Source organism: Ictalurus furcatus, chromosome 14, assembly GCF_023375685.1.
Source record: "Ictalurus furcatus strain D&B chromosome 14, Billie_1.0, whole genome shotgun sequence".
Taxonomy (NCBI): domain Eukaryota; kingdom Metazoa; phylum Chordata; class Actinopteri; order Siluriformes; family Ictaluridae; genus Ictalurus; species Ictalurus furcatus.
In genome coordinates this window covers 19,406,618-19,426,103 of record NC_071268.1, presented here as the reverse complement: position 1 = coordinate 19,426,103, position 19,486 = coordinate 19,406,618, and the positions used below count along the sequence as shown (strand labels likewise).

Genomic DNA, 19,486 nt, shown 5'->3' with positions numbered 1-19,486 from the left:
ATGTATGCAATGGATGCAGCCTCAACTCTGCCTCATGCTGCCTTTTGATCCAGTACAGCAGATGGCACTGACCAAGCACACTAATAACCAAACATCATATGATTAGAGAAAACTTGTTATATGTTATGTCTTTTTAGAGTATTGGGAAGTCCATCAGGCTATACATTCATACATTCATCAAGCTGTATGATATCTATTGTGACCTAAAAGCTTTTTTCTAATATTTCTCTCTGTTACACAACCAGTCAGTCCAAAGCAGTAAGACCCAAACAAGTTTATCAGTGCAACAAAGACTCATTCTACCCAAAAAAGCCTGTGTGTTGCTAGAAACTAAAAACAAAACACCATAAGATTAGAGAAAACTTTATATGTTATGTCTATATTATGTCTTTTTTGAGTAGTAGGGAGTCCATCTGGACAGACGCAATCGCATTCAACTTCCTTGTCAGCTCATCATTGCGACAAGACTGTGGGATTGTCTGCTAGCATCCTGAGGGAGGAAGGAAACTGTCCGGTATGCTGTGCTTACTCAGCCGTTTCCTTGTATTGTGTTCTGGTAGTTTGGTCTATATAACAGTGATTTAAAAAAGAAAAAAAAAAGAAAAAAGGAATCTGATCAGTGAGAAATTAAAAGAAGGATAAAATGTAAATGGGTACAACTATACAAGGGAAACAAGGAAAATATGAGTAATATTACATTATGAGTAAGGATGCCATATCTGAAAACGTTAGCTTAAATAAACATGTCTTCTAAGAGGTGACACTAAATGAGAAATAGTACTGCTAGAAGTAAAAATCTCAAATAAATTAAGATAAACAGAAAAGACATCTGCACCTTCTAGCATTAGACATGATTGAATAAAAATAGCATGTGAAAAATAGCATGCCTGACAGTGAGGATAGCTCAGATATTATTAAAAATAAAAACCTCACCACTGACCATGTGACACACTGGTTAGCCTTTTTGGATATTACTCTAATTATTATTATTATATAATAAGGGATCTATCTCTAAATAAATGAATAGGGCACAACAGAAAACCATTCAAATTATCGTCCAGAGGTCGCAAGTTCGAATCCCAATGATGCCACAGCCATCCATGAACAGGAGTCCAAGAGCCATAGTCTCGCTGTCCTGTCAATCACAATGACATTAGCCAATCATGAGTGTCTGAGTTCATGCATGCTGGAGAAGGCAGATGGCACTTTTCTCCGACTGTGTTACGCTGCCTTGTTACTCTGCAGGAGCAGCAGTTTGAAAAGATTTGTTTGTCTGACTTCACGTTCAGAGACATCACATTTACATTTATGGCATTTAGCAGACATCTGAGGGTTAAGGGCCTTGCTCAAGAGCCCAACAGTTTGGCAGTGATGGGGTTTGAATTCATGACCTTCCAATCAGTAGCCCAATACCTTAACCACTGAGCTTCAACTGCTCATCACTTTCCCTGATTGGTAGCTGTTGTATGATAGTGGAGGGCTGGTGGGTGGTAATCGGCCAAGAGTAAATATTGGAAAAAGAAGGAATTAATAAATAAATAAACAAATAAATAAATGGATGAATTATTTAATAAAAAAAGGTTGATTTTCATATAATTAGTAAATGGTTGTCCGACCTTAAGTTTTCAAATCTTTTTTACAGGAAGACTTACTTACTGTACATACTTTGTACATATAGGAAGTTGATTTAACACCATCCCTACATATGCCACATAGGAAGAAAATCTATATAGGATAGTGAAATAGAATGCAAAAGTCACTCATTTTTTATTGCATTAATTCTAAAAGTGAGAGAGGTCGGTCCATCTGTGCGTTCAAATTCGTCCCCACTTTCTCCAAAGGGCTGGCATAGCTGACTTTGTGTAGACTCTTTAGATTTCTCTCTACATATATTCCTAAGTATTTAAAATCTAATTGTCATTTACTAATAAATTAAACACTTAAAATCAAATTTAAAATGGCGCATTTGAAAGGAAACATATCACCAGTTGCTTTATAATTAAATATTAACAATGGAAAACTTTCAGTTTTTTAAAAATTAAGCTTATACACAAGATTAGAGAAGACAACTAACAAATGAGAAATAAAAAAATAAAAAAAAAAAAGATTTGTCTGGGCTAGTTCATAATAAGAGAATATATTTTGTATTTAAAAAAGAAAGAAAGAAAGTAAACTCATGTCCACGAATACTGTATTATTTACTTTTTTTATGATTGGTCAGAAGGTGTGCAGTATTTTTGTATAAGTAGCTCTGGCTGTAACATGAACGATAGATTTTTGTTAAGGCGCTCATTCTAATGTTATTGTTTCTATAGTAAGACCTCCTACACAGGGACTTTTATGGTGGATGTTCCACATAATCTAATCATAAATAGTTTAAAAAAAACAACAACATGTTTAACAAAGAAAAACACATAATTGTTGATAAGTTTTTTGTTAGGAGACATATATTTAACATTTATGCTTTCATCAGTGCTTTCTAAAAGTCACAATGACTCAAGGTTAGAGAAGTTTACACTTCCCAGTTTCTCTGCAAAATAACAAGCTGCATTTTTTTTATATAAATGCCCGGGGGCACGGTGGCTTAGTGGTTAGCACATACTCCCCCCATCCCCCACAAAGTGACTTCAGGAACTTGTCATGCAGACATAACATTAAGTTTGAACTATAAACCATTAAAATGTGTCAAGACTGTAATCATTGCCAAATTATACTCCAGAACATTTCTGTATAATCACATGGTCTGTTTTGTGTTATTCCTTACATTTCCTGTTAGAAGTGATAGGTGTGAATTTTGGTCATTTTCACAGCACAAATACAGACAAAATGTGCAAGATCGTTGATCAAGACTTTGTGCACTCAACAGACGTTAATGTCAGCTAAGCCTTTTGCTGTTCTGTATAACACAGCCTGTGTTGTTCTCTCTTGCATCTTCTGTTTCACTCTGCATGTGTTAAAATGAGACGCAGCTGCATGGGTTACTCATGGAATTAAAAGCTTGTTCTGTTATAACTGGCTGGTTTTGGGGATCTCCCATTAGTGTGGGAATGAAAAGCGTGTTTGTGTCTGATAGACCTGAACAAACGTGTTTTGACAGCATCAGAATAAAATAAGCCCTTGCCCTCCAGGACACATTGATGACATGGTCCTTTCTATTTATTTATTTAGTAAAATATGCTAGTAATGGAACATAATGGAATATGGGTTAAAGCCATAGATTATTCAAAGTTATTACACTTTAAAATAATATTTTTGTTAGATTTATTTTATGATTGGAGCTTTAAGTCTAATGATTTGTCAGTATTTATCATGTTATTAATTCTCTGAATCCATACAAATGAATTATGAACTCTGCAGGACATCTGTAGGACAAAACAACATTACTAGCATGTTGAGAGACGCCAATCCATTCTAATTATGGTCGTAAACAGTTCCAGCTCGCTTAGTGGTCTAATGCTTAACAATTCTTGCAGTATATAAGTATCTGCGGCATCTATAATGTATCTTGTGGCATTTGGCTGTTGCAATCTGGCTCCCTGATATATTTCTATGATTTAATCTTTCTTCTGAGCGCAGTGGTAATCAAACAGAGGAGCAGAGAAGATGATTGGTGGGAAGAGTGAAGGAGGAACAGCCCACTGTCCCTGACATCTGTCACGACTCCTGTCTGCCTGGAGCTTGTGTCTGCTCTCTGCTGATAAACACAAGTACGCTGTGTGCCTGTGCCTTGGCGCCCACACCATGTTTCCAGCTGTGGAGGATTCTACCTTCTTTGAGAGGGTGTCAAAAAAAGCACATGCAATGGGAAATACCATTACTACAAAAGCCTGGTCTGGAGTCTACTGATCTACACTACACACCACCACAGCAGTCAGCATAGAAAAACAGGTCGAACTAGACGCCAATGGATCACCAGGGATGCCTCTGCCACCAAGTCTAGTCCTTCTTGTATAGCAGACCTACCCTTAAAACGAGAAGGCAGATCTTGAAGAAAAACTATTTCAGACATTTGACCTTGCTGTGACCTTGATGCTGTTTGGCTCAATTTCAAAATCTAATCAGTTCATCTACTGGTTACATCCTGCAGACATTCAGCCACTCGCTCTTGAGATATCTCACTAACGAGGATCTCAGATGGATGGATGGACAACCCAAAAACACAATACCTCCCCACCTTGTGGCAAAGGCATAAATATAAATTACAATAAACACAGATCACAGAGGAAGATGATGGGACAGATATAATCAAGTGAGAAGCGGGTGTTAATGGGGTGTAATGGTATATCGTATTTCATACAAGGTTCACGATTTTATACGTCAGTATATCAAACAAAATACGTTCAACAGACTGCAAAATAAAATAGGCTAGTCATCATAAAATACAACGTAGTGTAAGGTAATAAACATGTAAACTTAATCAAGCCCACATTTCCTCTGCTGATGGGAAAGGATCTGAGGATTTATCTAGGTTAAATTTTTTTGACACCACAAAAACCAGTCATTTTAATAGGGGTGTTAAGACTTTTTACATCCACTGGAGGTGTATTCAGTAGGCTGTCCAGTAAGAACATACAATGCTTTAAAACTACAGTAACCACCTTTTTTTTGGCTTTCATTTGTTTGAAGTTTTTTGCAGAATTTCCAAACCTTGCATTCACAGTTCCTCTTACCCCTACTACTGAGCGTACACATAATTTGTTTAGTTGCTTTTAAATTTAACATGTCTTTTAAAATAGACATTAGGAGACGAGTAAATTACATCTGATGTAATAAAAATGAGAACAGCAATTAAGAAATTTCTGTGTAATGTCATTAACCACCTATAGGTGAAGTAGACAGGCTCTGTGTGTGTGTCTGAAATATTAATAGAACAAACGTGCGGTATGGCAGATCTGTTTGTGTGAAATTGAGAATGACACTCTGTATAAGCAATCGCTCTGACTTTCATGCCTCGTCCTTCAGATGCAGCATCATCTCTATGAAATATCATCATATCAAATCAAATGAAATATCATTTGTGCTTTATAAATTTATAAAGCTACATGTGGTTGTCTTTGCAGATGCATATTAATACATTCCTGACAAATTATCTGTCAAATAAAACTCTGACACCTGTATGGCACTGACGTAATGCCTTGGCTGTGATCGAATACAGCATAGAAGGACTTTCTGCTCAATAAGCATGAGAAAGCTTTTAAATATATACACACACTATATTATATATATATATATATATATATATATATATATATATATATATATATATATATATATATATACATATACACATACACACACACACACACATATATATACATACACACAAACATATATACATATTTATACACACACACACACACACACACACACACACACACACACACACACACACACATCCAAAAATGCTCTCATGGATACCAAACGATTGCAAAGAGAGGTTTAAAAAATATATTTTTGTTAAATGTGTGTGCCATAATTATTGGCACCCCTATGAATTCAAATGAGAAAAATATATTTGCAGTATTTTCCCATTTACAGTCCCATTGATATTTTACATTTATTTAGTACACCAGGGTGACTAGGAATAGGAAACAGTTCAACAATGACTTCCTGTTTTACAGGGGTATAAATATGGGGCAACATATAGGCCAAATTCCCTTAGTCATTCAGAACAATGGGTAGGACCAAGGAATATATAGTTACAATCAAAATTATTCAACCCCCATTGCAAATCAGGTTTGTTGTCAAAATTTACAGACTTTCAGCTGTTTGCAATGAACAAATAAAACAAAAGCAACTGAAATAGTTCAACACAATGAATGCTTCAAGTGGTTTCCCCAGTTGAGCAAAGTGCTCATCCCCAAATGAGGATGAGATACATTGAAGGACTTAAAGCAGCTGGAGGCCACAGATACTGACTGTTACTTTTAATATTGCCCCCCCTTTTGTTAAAGGACTCATTATTCAATTTCTGTTCGTCAAATATCTGTGAAACTTGTTCAGTTTATGTTTCAGTTGTTGAATATTTTTATGTTAATACCAATATTTACACATGTTAAGAAATTTGCTGGAAATAAAAGCAGTTGAATGTGAGAGCACTTTCTCTTTTTTTGCTGAATATATTTGTAGTCAGTAATAAAGACATTAGCTGTTAAAGATATTTAATCCTTAGCAATTATGTACATTTGTCTTTAAATGTATTCATTTATTCATTCATCTTCAGGATCAGAATTATCCTGGTCAGGGTCTGGGTCATGGTGGACCCAGAGGCTATTCCAGAAACAGTTGGACATGATGTGGAAATACACGCTAAATGTGATGCCACTCCATCTCAGGGTACCAAACACACACAGACACATACACAAAGACACACACAGGTGCTCTCACACACGCAATTTAGCAGTGCCAATCCACCTACTTGTATTTGTTCGAGAAGTGGGAGGAAACCCATTTGAACACTGGGAGAACATACACAGAAACTCCACAGAGACAGCAACCAAAGCTCAGTCTTGAACAGGGGACTGTAGAGCTATACAGTAAGACAGAAACACTACAAATTGCCCCACCATGTCACCCTTGTTAAAATGGTTTAAAACCCATGTTTTTTTTTTTTTCCACCAACACTGACCAATACGAACAGTAAGTCCTACGTGATGTTTTCCAGTGGTCACTTTCAGCTGCTGAATGCAAGGTGATGACAAGTTACAGGTTTTAAGGAAACAGTCTCTGAATTGGTTGCATCAGTGAAGATAAATGAGATTAAGACTAAGCATTAAGATTAAGAGAAGCAAAGAGACAGCACTCTAATGTTAAATGTAAAACCAACTGGGGATGATAAAAATTCTATATTTCGGCAATCATCCTGACATTGCTGTCATCAGTATCATCAGTAAAGCGAAGTGAGTCATTACTGGAGGCAAGCATCCCCGCCCCTGCCACCATGTGTCACAGACGAGCTGGTCTGGTCTACATCATGTGCAGCTATTTCTTCTTTCTAACACTCTAGTACAAGTTAATCATCATCCAACAGGTTCAGGTTTTCATTAGCTACTTGGACTCGCAAGCTTCCCATTGTTATGGCAACGCTGACACTAAATATTGTCAATTGTACATTTTTTTATATATAAATTCATACAACATATAAATAGAGATTTTTTCTTAACAGTTTGCAGAGTTTGGAGTGCATTTAAACACTTCATTTGAAATCTTGAATGAATAACTTTCAATTTTGGATCTCTTTTCATGTAAGCAAAACCAGTGTTGAACAAAACACCCACTTTCTATCAGTGGACTTCCTGAAGTCTTTGAAGGCATGTGAGACGATATTAACCTAAAAGTGCTCCATGGAGGAAAATGTGGAAAAGAAAAAGCCCACTGCACCACACCATGACTCACCAACAGTGAATACCAAAGAGATGGGCTTATATAACTCAGTACAGAGATATGCGTCTCATTGAGAGAATGAAAGTGACAGGGATGACAAAGAGGATGGGACTGCCTCTGGTGAGCCACTCGCCTGTCAGTCTAACCACTTGAGTGAACATGTCTCTAGTGGTGGGAAGGAGGGAGATCTGCTTATATAAACTTCTATACAAAACCTAGTGGGAACAAAAATAACCAAATGTTCTGGTGCCAAAGGATTAGACATATGTGGAGAGCAGGGACATGATGTAGTGTGATTTCCCAGCTGTAATTCCCTGTCACATAGAATCACATGTAGGAAGCTTGTTACAACAACAGGCACATGAGAGTAAACAAATTCTTCCAATAGTGAAAAAGATAGAGGGAGGCATAGAAAGGAACAAAACAGGGTTGGAGTCAAATAGATTAAAAATAGGGTAGCGGGAGAAGCTGAAAGGGGAATACGCACACGCATACACATGCACGCCCGCGCACAACTTATCCAATATAAAGAACATAAGTAGCCAGTAGCCAGCAGTCTGCCAGGGGGTTATATATTTACATTTGCATTTATTTGACTTATTCAGCAGACAGTTCAATTTGGAGCGATACTCATGTAGAATATTTAAACAAAATGTTTGTATCATTTATCATGATCATTCATAATTCATTTATCATGTAAATAATGTACTGAAACACACTCCAGGAACACACTGGCCAGCTGAAAATTCAAAATCAGTGTAGTAACAAAGGCATGCCATAAAACGCTGACACACCGAAGACACCCTGCACTCAAAATCTTGCTTTTAAAATGGACAGCTCCTCTTGAATGGTGTGTTTCTTATTATATAGACTGTTGTTTGGATTAGATTTGTTACCACAGTGCCAATTTCATATTCTCCCATTGCAAACAGAGACTGCTGACATATTTCTTTATATACATAATTCAGGAACACTGCATATGAGCTGTTAAAAGTTGGCTACTCGTAATTAACCCTTATGGCCAAAACCATGGGCATTAACATACAGTTGGTCTCACCCATGCTGTTATAATAACCTCCACTCTTCTGGGAAGGCTATCCTCTAGGTTTTGGCGTGTGGCTGTGGGGATTTATGATCATTCAGCCACAAGAGCATTAGTGAGGTCAGACAGTGACTACATTGACATAGACAGCAGTAATCTAATTATTGAGCTTATTCTGAATAAGATAATATTGTGATTAAGGTGTTTACATGAGTTGATTTTAGAATATTCCGTTCGTGTTCCCGTTTTACATGTTATAGAACATAGATCGATTAACGGCACACGTCACTATGTCCCCACCCCACGCCATCCCACGTTCCCTCCAGAATTTCACGTATCAACATACAGTTAGTCTTCGTTATGGTACCGTATACAGTTTTAGTTGTTTCATTTTTAATTTTTACGAAAGCTTCAAGTGCAGTTAATTATTTGTCATGCTATACGTGCAAATAGATGACTGCTTGAAGCCGTGGGCTGTGTCCGAAACCACATACTTACCTACTATATAGTAGGTAAGTACGTGGTTTCCGATGAAGCCGTGTTCGGCAAACGGTTGAGCACTGCCGTGTGTGAACTTGTCCTGTTGCAAAATGCGGTGAAAACTCTCACATGACGTTAATAGTTTAATTAAGGTTTGTACATGTCTGTAATGCACGTGATAATGTTGTCCATGTAAAAGTACTGACTGTTGACAGGCGCAGAGGCCTGGGGTGCAGTCAGTATTCCAGTTAATCCTCAAGGTGTTTAGTTAGGTTAAGGTGAGGGCTCAAGCCATTAGTGTTCTTCTGCATCAACCTTGGCAAACCATGTCATCATTGACATCGCACATACTTTTGGCCATGTAGTGTAAAATCACAGAGAATATAACAGTCACAATAGAAAGACTGATAGTGAAATCCTGTTTCTGATCCTAGTGAGCTAGTTCATTAGAAGTTAACTAGAAGCCGAGAAGTGGGCTAACATTACTCATCTAAGCACACATCAAAATCCTTCTAAATGTAAACACAAAACTGTCCAGACACCCTTCTGTTCAGCACAGAGCCTTAACCACTGAACCAAAACTGCCTTAATATCAACTACTTGTACTAGACCAACTCAATAGTTAACAGAGAAAATAAAAACACTTACAAAATACAGTGCAGTCAATCTTCAATTGTAGTGCAATACAAAGTCACCTTGCAATTAAACACGTTTAGCATAAATGAAGATGCAAGCCAGACGTAAATAATGTATTCTATGTACAAAGTGAGAACACCAGAGCTCGAATGTTCCAGGGGCCCAAATGCATGCTGCTTCAGAGACATTATCAGGAGAGAATAAGCGCTACGACAACATAATGTTAATCCATTGCCCAGAATTTCCATTATTTGCTCTTTTTTCTATATCTATTAATGCACTCATCCATGTACCTACCAGTCACACTTTTGAGTACTCCTAAATACAAATTCTCAAATCTGACTGGTAAAAAAAAAAAAAAAAAAAGGATTAATTTTTTATACTTGCAAGACTAATATGTAATATGTTGGCTGCAAGGCACATTATGCATATATATATATGAATCTACTAATGGATGTTCTAATATGTTTAAATCATTTATACAGTCCCCTCGGAAAGTATTGAAATGGCAAGGCCACTTCTTTTGCTTTTGCTGTACACAGAAAACTTTTGGGTTTGAGATCAAAAGATGAATATGAAACAATAGATCAGAATTTTAGCTTACACTTCCTTATATTTACATCTAGATGTGTTAAACAGCCTAGAACCTGGCATCTTTGGTACAGACTACCAGATTTTTAGGTGAGCAAAATATTGGAACAGATAGTCTTAAAGTCAATTAAAGTAAATAACACTTAATATTTGGCCGCATATCTCTTGCTTGCAATAACCACATCAAGCCAGTGACCCAGTGACCAACAAACTGCTGCATACTTCTTTTGTGGTGCTTTTCCAGGCTTGTACTACAGCTTCTTTCAGCTGTTGTTTGTTTTTGGGGGTTTCTCCCTTCAGTCTCCTTTTCAGAAGGTGAAATGAGTGCTGGGTTAAGGTCTGGTGATTGACTTGGCCTAAAACTTTCCACTTTTTCCCCCTGATGAACTACATTGTTGTGCTGGTAGTGTGTTTAGGGTCACTGTCTTGCTGCAAATTACACTGGATGCATTTCTTTGTAAATTGGCAAACAGAATGTTTCTGTACACTACTAAATTCATTCTGTGACTACCATCATGACTTAAATCATCAATAACGATTACTGAGCCTGTTCTAGAAGCAGCCATGCAAGCCCAAGCCATGACACTACGTCCACCATGCTTGACTGATGAGCTTGTATGTTTTGGATCATGAGCAGATCCTTTCTTGCTCCACACTTCGACCTTTCCATCCCTTGGTAGAGGTTAATCTTGGTTTCAGAACTTTTGTGGCTCATCTCTGTATTTCTTTGCATATTCGAATCTGGCCTTCTTAATCTTACTGCTGATGAGTGGTTTGAAACTTGTGGTATGGCCTTTATATTTTTGTTCTCAAAGTCTTCTTCAAAAGGTGGATTGTGATACCTTCACCCCTGCCCTGTGGAGATTATTGGTGAGGTCACTCACTATTGTTGGGTTTTTCTTCACAGCTCTCACAATGTTTGTCATCGACTGTTGTTGTTTTCCTTGGCTGACCTGTTTGATGTCTGGTTGTTGAAACACACCAGTGGTTTCTTTCTTTTTCATGACATTCCAAATTGTCGTATTGGCTATGCCAAACGCTTGTGCAATGGCTCAGATCAAGTTTCCCTCTTTTCACAGTTTTAGAATGACTTGCTTTTCTCCCATAGACAATGATTTGATCTCAAACCCAAATGTCTTCATTGTATAGCAAATAAATCAAATAATTGGGGGTTTTTTTTTGTTCATTAGGAATATCCATCCATCCATCTTCTATACTGCTTATCCTATTGGGTCACAGGGAACCTAGAGCCTATCCCAGGGAGCATCGGACACAAGGCGGGGTACACCCTGGACAGGGTGCCAATCCGTCGCAGGGCATTTGGAATATATTTTTTCAATTAAAACAATAAACATTTCTGTAAAAAAAAAAAAAAGGTGTATAATACACAAGAATATTTCAGTAACATAATTTAGAATAACTAGATAAAACAGACAATGTAGTAACAGTACAAGCTGTATCCTGTTGCTCTTTAATATATAAAGTCAGTTCACTTTGACAGTTCTGAAAATTAAAAAATAAAGCTTCTGTAACATTTCAACACGGTTTGCCGACTCAGATTACAAACATGGATATAAGCAAGTGCAGCTTCCTGTTAGTCCAGTCTTCACAAACTCAAAGCTGTGATTACATAAGCCTTATTGAGCATTAGATTTCATTTAACCTCCCCAAACTAAACAACAGCATCATGTCTTGAGGTCAGTTTATTTATATATACAGTTGTATGCAAAAGTTTTGGTCACCCCTGGCCAGTTTACATATTTTGTTGATTTTTGAAATGAAAAGAAACATTGCAGCAAACGATTTTTACAAAATATCATTTTCTGCCAACATTAATGCACAGTTACTTTATATGATTAACTTAAAAAATAAGAAAATAAATAAATAAATCGTGGCATGTGAAAAAGTTTGGACACCCTACTAAGTCATTAGACCCTTTGGCAAATATGACCATTTGCAAACACTTTTTGTAGCCAGCTAGGGGATATTCTATTCTTCTTTGATGAATTTTAATGAATGGTTTTGGAGATATGTTTTGGAGCACATTTGCCCGCAGAATCTGTTGATATTTAGTGTAAATTATTCTTCCATCTACCTGCACAATGTTTCTTGTGCCTCTGGCAATGACACAACCCCAAAGCATAATAGAGTCAAACAAACTGGATTTGAAAAATAAATCAGATTGTTCGGCTGTGTTCTTTAGTTGGGCTCTGTCATCACTTTTTAAAATTAAGGAATTCTAGAAAGAGAAAGGGTAAGCATTTCCTATAGAAAATAATCACCAATAGGGCGGTTTGATGTGGCCCAACAGATAGGAGTGTTGATTATTTTCCAAAAACAGCACACCTGAAAATGTTTTACTCCTCAAATACCACAGTAATCTGTCAATTTTATTTTTTTCTTTATGAAAGTATCAAATCATACGTTTTATCTGTTTATAATTACATTTCAATGCTGTGGAATTTCCAGGAACAAGTTAGTTAACATTATCACTTACATTACAGACTGTATATACATATACAACATTAAAATACTGCTTGTTATGCTACAGAGAAACCGGAAAGTCCTCTGTTGTAAGACTTTTTTTTTAGAATGCCTGTTATAAAGCCTGAGATTCCTTCCAAAAATGTGAAATAAACATTTCCATACAGAACACTTCACTGTATCAACACATACACGTGCATTTTTAAAAATCCATTTATGTGGCGTATCTGCCATAAAAGTCCCTGCACGGGTTGAATGAATCAAATGTACTAATGTTGAGTTTGAAGAAACCATTTTCAATTATACACTAAATAGATTTAAAAGTTGCATGGTAGCATTTTCACACAGAAATATCAGCATTGAATAAAACAGCAGCAGTATGCCAGTGTCATACAGTAATGCAGTACATGCAAAGAGGCTATAATTAATATCCAAGTCAGCGAAGAACAAGCAGAACCCCAGCATAAGGAAGCCAGCAGGTTGTGCTGAGACAGCCTGTTTCATACAATATCATTCCTTTGGACATACAACATAGCCTGGCACCACTTTTAGACAACAGTGCAACTGCATTACACAAACTTTATCCAGACCCTCTTAAAACATTTGTATTTCAAAATGTAAAAATGTAACTAGGGCAAGTCAGGCAATTCAATGCAAATGTCAAACGTAACATGGAAAAATAAAGCGGGTTGCGTCGGAACGAAAGTGCTGTTTGAGTCAATATTTACGGCTACCATTCTTGGTTTATTCTCAATTCCTATATCAGTTTCCACTTAAGAGCAGCGTGATGGTACAGTGTGAAGTGTTGTTCCCTCACACCTACAGGGCCCCTGGTTCTCTCCTGAGCTTATGGAACTGTCTGTCTGGAGTTCTCCCGAGGCCCCTATGGATTTCCATCTAGGTCTCTAGAGGAGATGGATTGCCTACCCTAATCTGCTCCTAGCTGTGACCATGTGTATGTGAATGGTGCTCTGTGATGGACTGGCATCCCATTCTGGGTATATTCCCACTTCATGCCCAATGTTCCCACCACAACTCTGACCAGGATAAAGCGGTTACTGTAGATGAATGAATGAGTTGTCCCAGAGCAGTTAATCACCCAGCTGTGTGAGTGCTATAGTGTATGAAGGATTTCTTCAAGAATGTCACATCTATAATGACATATATAATGGATGGATCAATCGATTTTAGAATTAGTGCTATCGAATTCTGTGAACTGATTTTTTTTGCTGTTATTGGCTGCCTGAGGAGTAAAATACTAAATGAAGCCTGTGGGGTCAAAACAAACTACTCTGACGTTCAATAAAAGGTGTGTTGTGCACTGTTATCGTATTATAATCAGACCCTGGCTCCATATAGCACTAAAAGCAAAATGCATAGTTAGTCTGTATGTTTTTATAGACAAATAATTTGCCCCATCCCTGTGCAAAGGATTAACATCGTGTGTTATCTTGCCTCATGTAGGTAACCTAATGACAGCACTGACAAACTGCTATATATCTGTACCATCTAAATGAGTATCTTCTTTTCTGTGAAAGGTCATGTGAAACATCAAATCCATAAAGTCTTTCTTTGAGGCGCACATGTGCATGCAATTAGACACTTTTAAAGTCAATATTGGTTTAAATGTCACACTCATACAACTGGAGCTGCCCTTTATTATAGCGCCTCTATTTCTTTTATTTGCAGTATGTTAATGAGAGTGTTATTTTGCTACCTAACTGTCGTGGTTGCTTAGTTTTTTTTTTTTGGTTTGTTTTTTTTTAAAACAACAACAACACTAATGGCACTAATTCTTATAGCTTGAAATGAACAAGAAGGGGATGCAAGGTGAGAAACCATGAACTCTGAAAGCTGCTAGAAACTGTAGGAAACAGCCCTAAAGGTCTAGAACTTACTAGAGCTTAAATATAAAGTTGTACTTCTCCCTTCTCCTTTACTAAACTTTCAGAGTATAGGGTACTAAGCTGTACCTTTCCTTGTCGCTACTCAGAAAGGTGCATATGCAGTAGTGTCCTTTTAAAGCTTTGCTCTCAAAAGGTAAGCTTGTTTACAAACAAATGTCTAGTTTAGTACCCTTTAGTTTTCTGAGTGTACATCATAAAAACGGAAGATTAAAGCTCATTTATTTAAGTATAAACCTGCGCTGTGTGTAGAGAAGGAGTAAGCTGTGGTAAACCCCTGCAGTTAGTTGTGTTATTGTTTTGAACTGGAGTTGTAGAGATGAGAAAATGCGCCGAGAGTAACAGGTGTTTATTTTCACTTGTGCTACACGGACACTCGCTCACTCACCTTCTGCTGTCTCCGTGCCATGTCTGTCGGCTGTTTGGCGTTGAAGGGATAAGCTATGCACCGCAGGACAAACACATAAATCTGCAGTTTGGTTTTCCTCTCCGCTTCTTCTCTCTGAAGTGTTTCCTGCTCGTTTTTCTTCTGCTGGTCTTCAGGAGGAGGAACTGCTTTCTTGGTCTGGTGCGTCCGCACAGCTCCTGAGCTCTTTTCGGTTTTTTCCGACTTGGGTTTTTTTCCCGGGAGTTTTTCACACAGAGTTTTGACCGCCGTTTCGTCCTCTGGTGGAAGTTCGGCCTCGGATTCTTCACTGGAGGACGGGTCCAGCATGGTCGACACCCGGGTTTGGAGAACTCGCGGACAAGCAGAGCGAGCGTCTTTTGATTCTCTCCGCCTTTCAGACGCGAGTCCACTTGATAGCGCAGTGGAAACGTGTGAGCACGGCTCAGGGGGCGGGGCTACACCGGGAACCGTTCCGCTCTACTCGCGTTTCCGCGCGTTTCTGAGCTCAGCGCGCGAGCACACTGCAGTTACGCAGAGACAGGTAGCAAACCTGTGGCGCTGCAGCACGTGAGAGAACCCGCTCTTAAAGGAGCACGAGCACAAACACTACCTGTTCTGTCGACACTGTGTTTTTAATGCAACACTGATCAATGTACAAACACATGGCACGTTACGAGTTCCAAAAAAAAAAAGGACAACACAGGTATAATCTGTCAAGACTTTCATGTCACAAAAATAGAACAGTTTTAGGCAAGGTCTATTAAAAGATTACATTTAAGGATCCATCCATCCATCCATCCATTTTCCATACCGCTTATACTCCTCAGGGTTGTTGGGGAACCTGGAGTCTATCTCAGGAGACTCGGGGCACAAGGCGGGAGACACCCTGGATGGGGTGCCAACCCATCACAGGACACACTCACACACATGACAGACAATTTGGCGTTACCAAAAAGCCTACAACGTATGTCTTTGGACTAAGGGAGGAAACCGGAGTACCTGGAGGAAACCCAGAAAGCACAGGGAGAACATGCAAACTCAGTGCACACAGGGTGGAGGCAGGAATCGAGCCCCTAACCCTGTTGGTGTGAGGCAAACATGCTAACCACTAAGCCACTGTGCCCTCCCATTTGGGGATCATATCATATTATGTTATGATATAATATTTACCCATTAATATGATAATATTCCAAATGTACTTAATATCAGAATATTTATCTGAGAAATAGTATATCATATCACATAACTTTGAATTAAATTTAGCGTTCGATTTCTTTGCAAAGAAAATTGAAAGGTCTAACCAAAATTCAGAGACAGAGTGACAATCCACAAAATGTGGGGTTAATATTGTGCAGAACCTTCAGACAAACTTCTCTGACTTCATTGTGGATGCTAAATTGTTTGCATTTATTTATTATTTGTTATTAATGGGTCGAAAAATGAAACATTTTTTAAGTCGAAATTTTCAGTGTACTCACATACGTATGTGAGTACAGTACACACCACATACACAACAAAGCTCATTTGCATTTATTGACACCAGTGAAACTCCATAAAAGGCAAATTTCACAGAGTGCTGAATCACAAATTTCTAAGAGGCAGAAGTGGAAGTTATTTTAACTCATGGCTACACCAATAAAAACATTATTTAGTTGCGTACCAGCCTCCAAAAAGGCTCAAATTTGGAGAAAAATTACAGAAAATGTTATTTAGGTATAATTTAAGTGAGGTGAAAGAAAATGGTTTGACATGAAAATAGAACAAGGTCTCTACAATGGACTCATGATCATGGATACCAAGCACATTGCACAGGGAAACCGCTATGTTTATTGGATTTAAGTGTCTTGCTGACACGCTCTTCAGCCTCCCACACAGTTCAGCCTCTCGTGCCGCAGTGCATCCTCCCCAGTGCCATGGTGGAAAAGCAGGAGGGCATGTGTCGTAAAGAAGCCTGATGTATTCGATGTGCCCACTTGCTTTCTTTTAGTTTTTTTCCCATTATTTAATATTTCTTTAATGAATTCAATTAATATGAAACAACAACAAAATTGTCCTTAAATTTGTGTGCGCAATTTCATTAAATTAGCTACTAATCACCAGTTGTATTATTTGAATATACGGCTGGCGTATTTACATTTATGACTCTCCTTACAAATAACTGTACACCAACTAAGGAAGTCTTTCAGGATACAATTGTTCCCCCCAAATTAACAGGATTTTCACCAAATTTAGAATAACAAATTTCTTGTGTAAATGCTCCTACAAACAATTGATGAATTAATCCATTTGTATCCAGTTTCATAAATAAGGTCCAATATTTGTAATTAACACAATCCAAAAGAACTTTCTTCGGGGGCTAATATGTTTACCTCAATAAATTGTGAGCTTTAATTATTTATTACTACGTTTTGGGTAAAAATGCTTTCACCAAAACCTGATACTGATCTTAGCTGAACAATCCCATTGGTTTGTAAACACATAGCACATGTGAGCACTCTGGAGACCAGGGGTGGACTTAGGGTGGAGGGGGACCCTGGGCTTGAACCCTAACCCTAACCCAACTAGTTCTGGAGCTACTGTTTTGGACACATATTCTTGTGAACTGAAGAAAAACACCAGCTAATCAGTTTGTCTGTGTAGCTGACAGTAATTGTTTAGAGTGTCAAGTGTTTCATGCTCCTTTGTCTTTTTGACTGGGAGAGTTGTTTCCCCCGCACCATGTGGCTTGCAACCCAAAAAACACGACTTCATTTCAAGAGAATAACAATTTTACAGACAATTGCGCCAACACATTGGCAATTTTATCAGAAGACGCTGAAAAGATTCTTTTCCCCGAAACGAACATTGATTTTAATCTGGCACATGACGAACACCGATTTCAATTTAGGAAACACGTCTCAAGATGCATGGCTCTACATTGAGTGAATATTGGAGGAATAAGAGAATTCCACGAGGTCTGAGAATCCCTAAACCTCTGACATTGTACAAACACAACAAATTGTTCTTAAAGAGATGGAGCGAGATTCTCAGCAAGTGCTCTTTGGATCTTATGCTTCTAATTGTGGAGCAAGTATCCATTGATGTTAAGGAAATTCATGAAAAAGACTGTTTTACTGGAAGAGAAGATTAAATCTAAACCGCGAATTGATTTTGACTCTATTCTTTTCTCAATTAAGTCATCCACAGAGAAGACTCGGGATAATTTGAAGATCAAATTAAAGAAATGTAAATGTGATACGGAGGACTATCTTCGGAATGAGGTATATCCTTGGGACATTACACCAGTAGTTACCACTTCCTACATCAGTGGCAGTGAAACTCATGAGACCAGTGTACCTGGACGTGGAGCATCTGGAGCAAAATCGCCATTTCCTAATCGGGCGAGACGCACTGGTTCGCTTAATTATAATGGCCAGAGTGATTCTACTGAAAGTGAGTTTACCCTGGATAACGATTCTTGTGCACAAGTTTTTACCTCCTCTTTGGGCATGCAAGCTCCTTTATGGGACAACAAGGAAAAAGAAAATACGCCAAAGAGGTTCAAGGGCCTCAGAGAAATCATTAACGACCGTGGAGTCGGAGCTTCTCAAAGAGGCGGTAATTAATATTTTGTTGAATGAGAAAAAAGCTTTAACCGAAATGATCAATGATCCGAATATTATTATAAAACCTGTGGATGAAGGAGGGACGATAGTAGTCCAGGATACAACTAAATATCAGCGAGAAATTCTTTCCCAATTACAAAATATGAGGTTTTATAAGAAGCTTCCGAATGATCCTACTAGTACTTATCAGTCTGAGGTACTGTCCTTTTTAAATAATGCAAAAACACAAGCTTGGATATCCCACTCAGAGTTTGACTTCTTGTATCGTCAACATCCGATTAGGCCTGTGTTTTACACTCTTCCCAATATTAACAAAAGGTGTATTGATCCTCCAGGATGTCCAATTGTGGCACAGATGAATTCCCTTTTATCTCCCCTATCCCAGTATGTGGATTTTTTTTAAAACCGTTTATTCACATGTTACCATCTTATATTAGAGATCCTACTGATTTCATCAGTAACCAACAACCACCAACAACAACAACTCTTTTTCCAAGGTCCTAAGAAATCTCCTTTGTTCGTGCCAGAATACACTTCCACAAACATGTGTTGTGAAGATCAGACTTTGATAGATCCCTGTTCTTTAAATAAAACCGGGCACTCACTCATGCCTGATTGTCATCCCATTAATTGAAAACACCTGACTCTAATTTTACCTTCAAATTAACTGCTAATCCTAGAGGTTCACATACTTTTGCCACTCACAGATATGTAATATTGGATCATTTTCCTCAATAAATAAATGACTGAGTAGAATATTTTTGTCTCATTTATGCAATTGAGTTCTCTTTATCTACTTTTAGGAATTGTGTGAAAATCTGATGATGTTTTAGGTCATATTTATGCAGAAATACAGACATTTCTAAAGGGTTCACAAACTTTCAACCACCATTGTAGCTGCATTATGGGTCAGTTGCAGTAGTCAAGATCTCAAGATGACAAAGGACTGAACAAGCACCTGAGTGGCCTCCAG

At 37.9% G+C, this 19,486-nt stretch overlaps 1 protein-coding gene across 7 annotated transcripts in view; it reads right to left on the bottom strand.

The window, feature by feature from the left end:
- The window catches only part of cadps2 (Ca++-dependent secretion activator 2), a 137,736-nt gene extending 121,873 nt beyond the window's left edge, over positions 1-15,863 (bottom strand). For 3 of the 7 annotated variants that reach the window (XM_053642062.1, XM_053642065.1, XM_053642064.1), the window contains exon 1: positions 14,909-15,862. In XM_053642062.1, coding sequence (XP_053498037.1) covers positions 14,909-15,235 — 327 coding nt within the window. In that variant the 5' untranslated portion in view covers positions 15,236-15,862. Of the gene's footprint in view, positions 1-14,908 lie in introns of all 7 variants that reach the window. The other 4 variants (XM_053642066.1, XM_053642067.1, XM_053642063.1 and 1 more) reach the window with 3 other exon arrangements.
- Between the last annotated feature and the right edge of the window lie 3,623 nt (positions 15,864-19,486).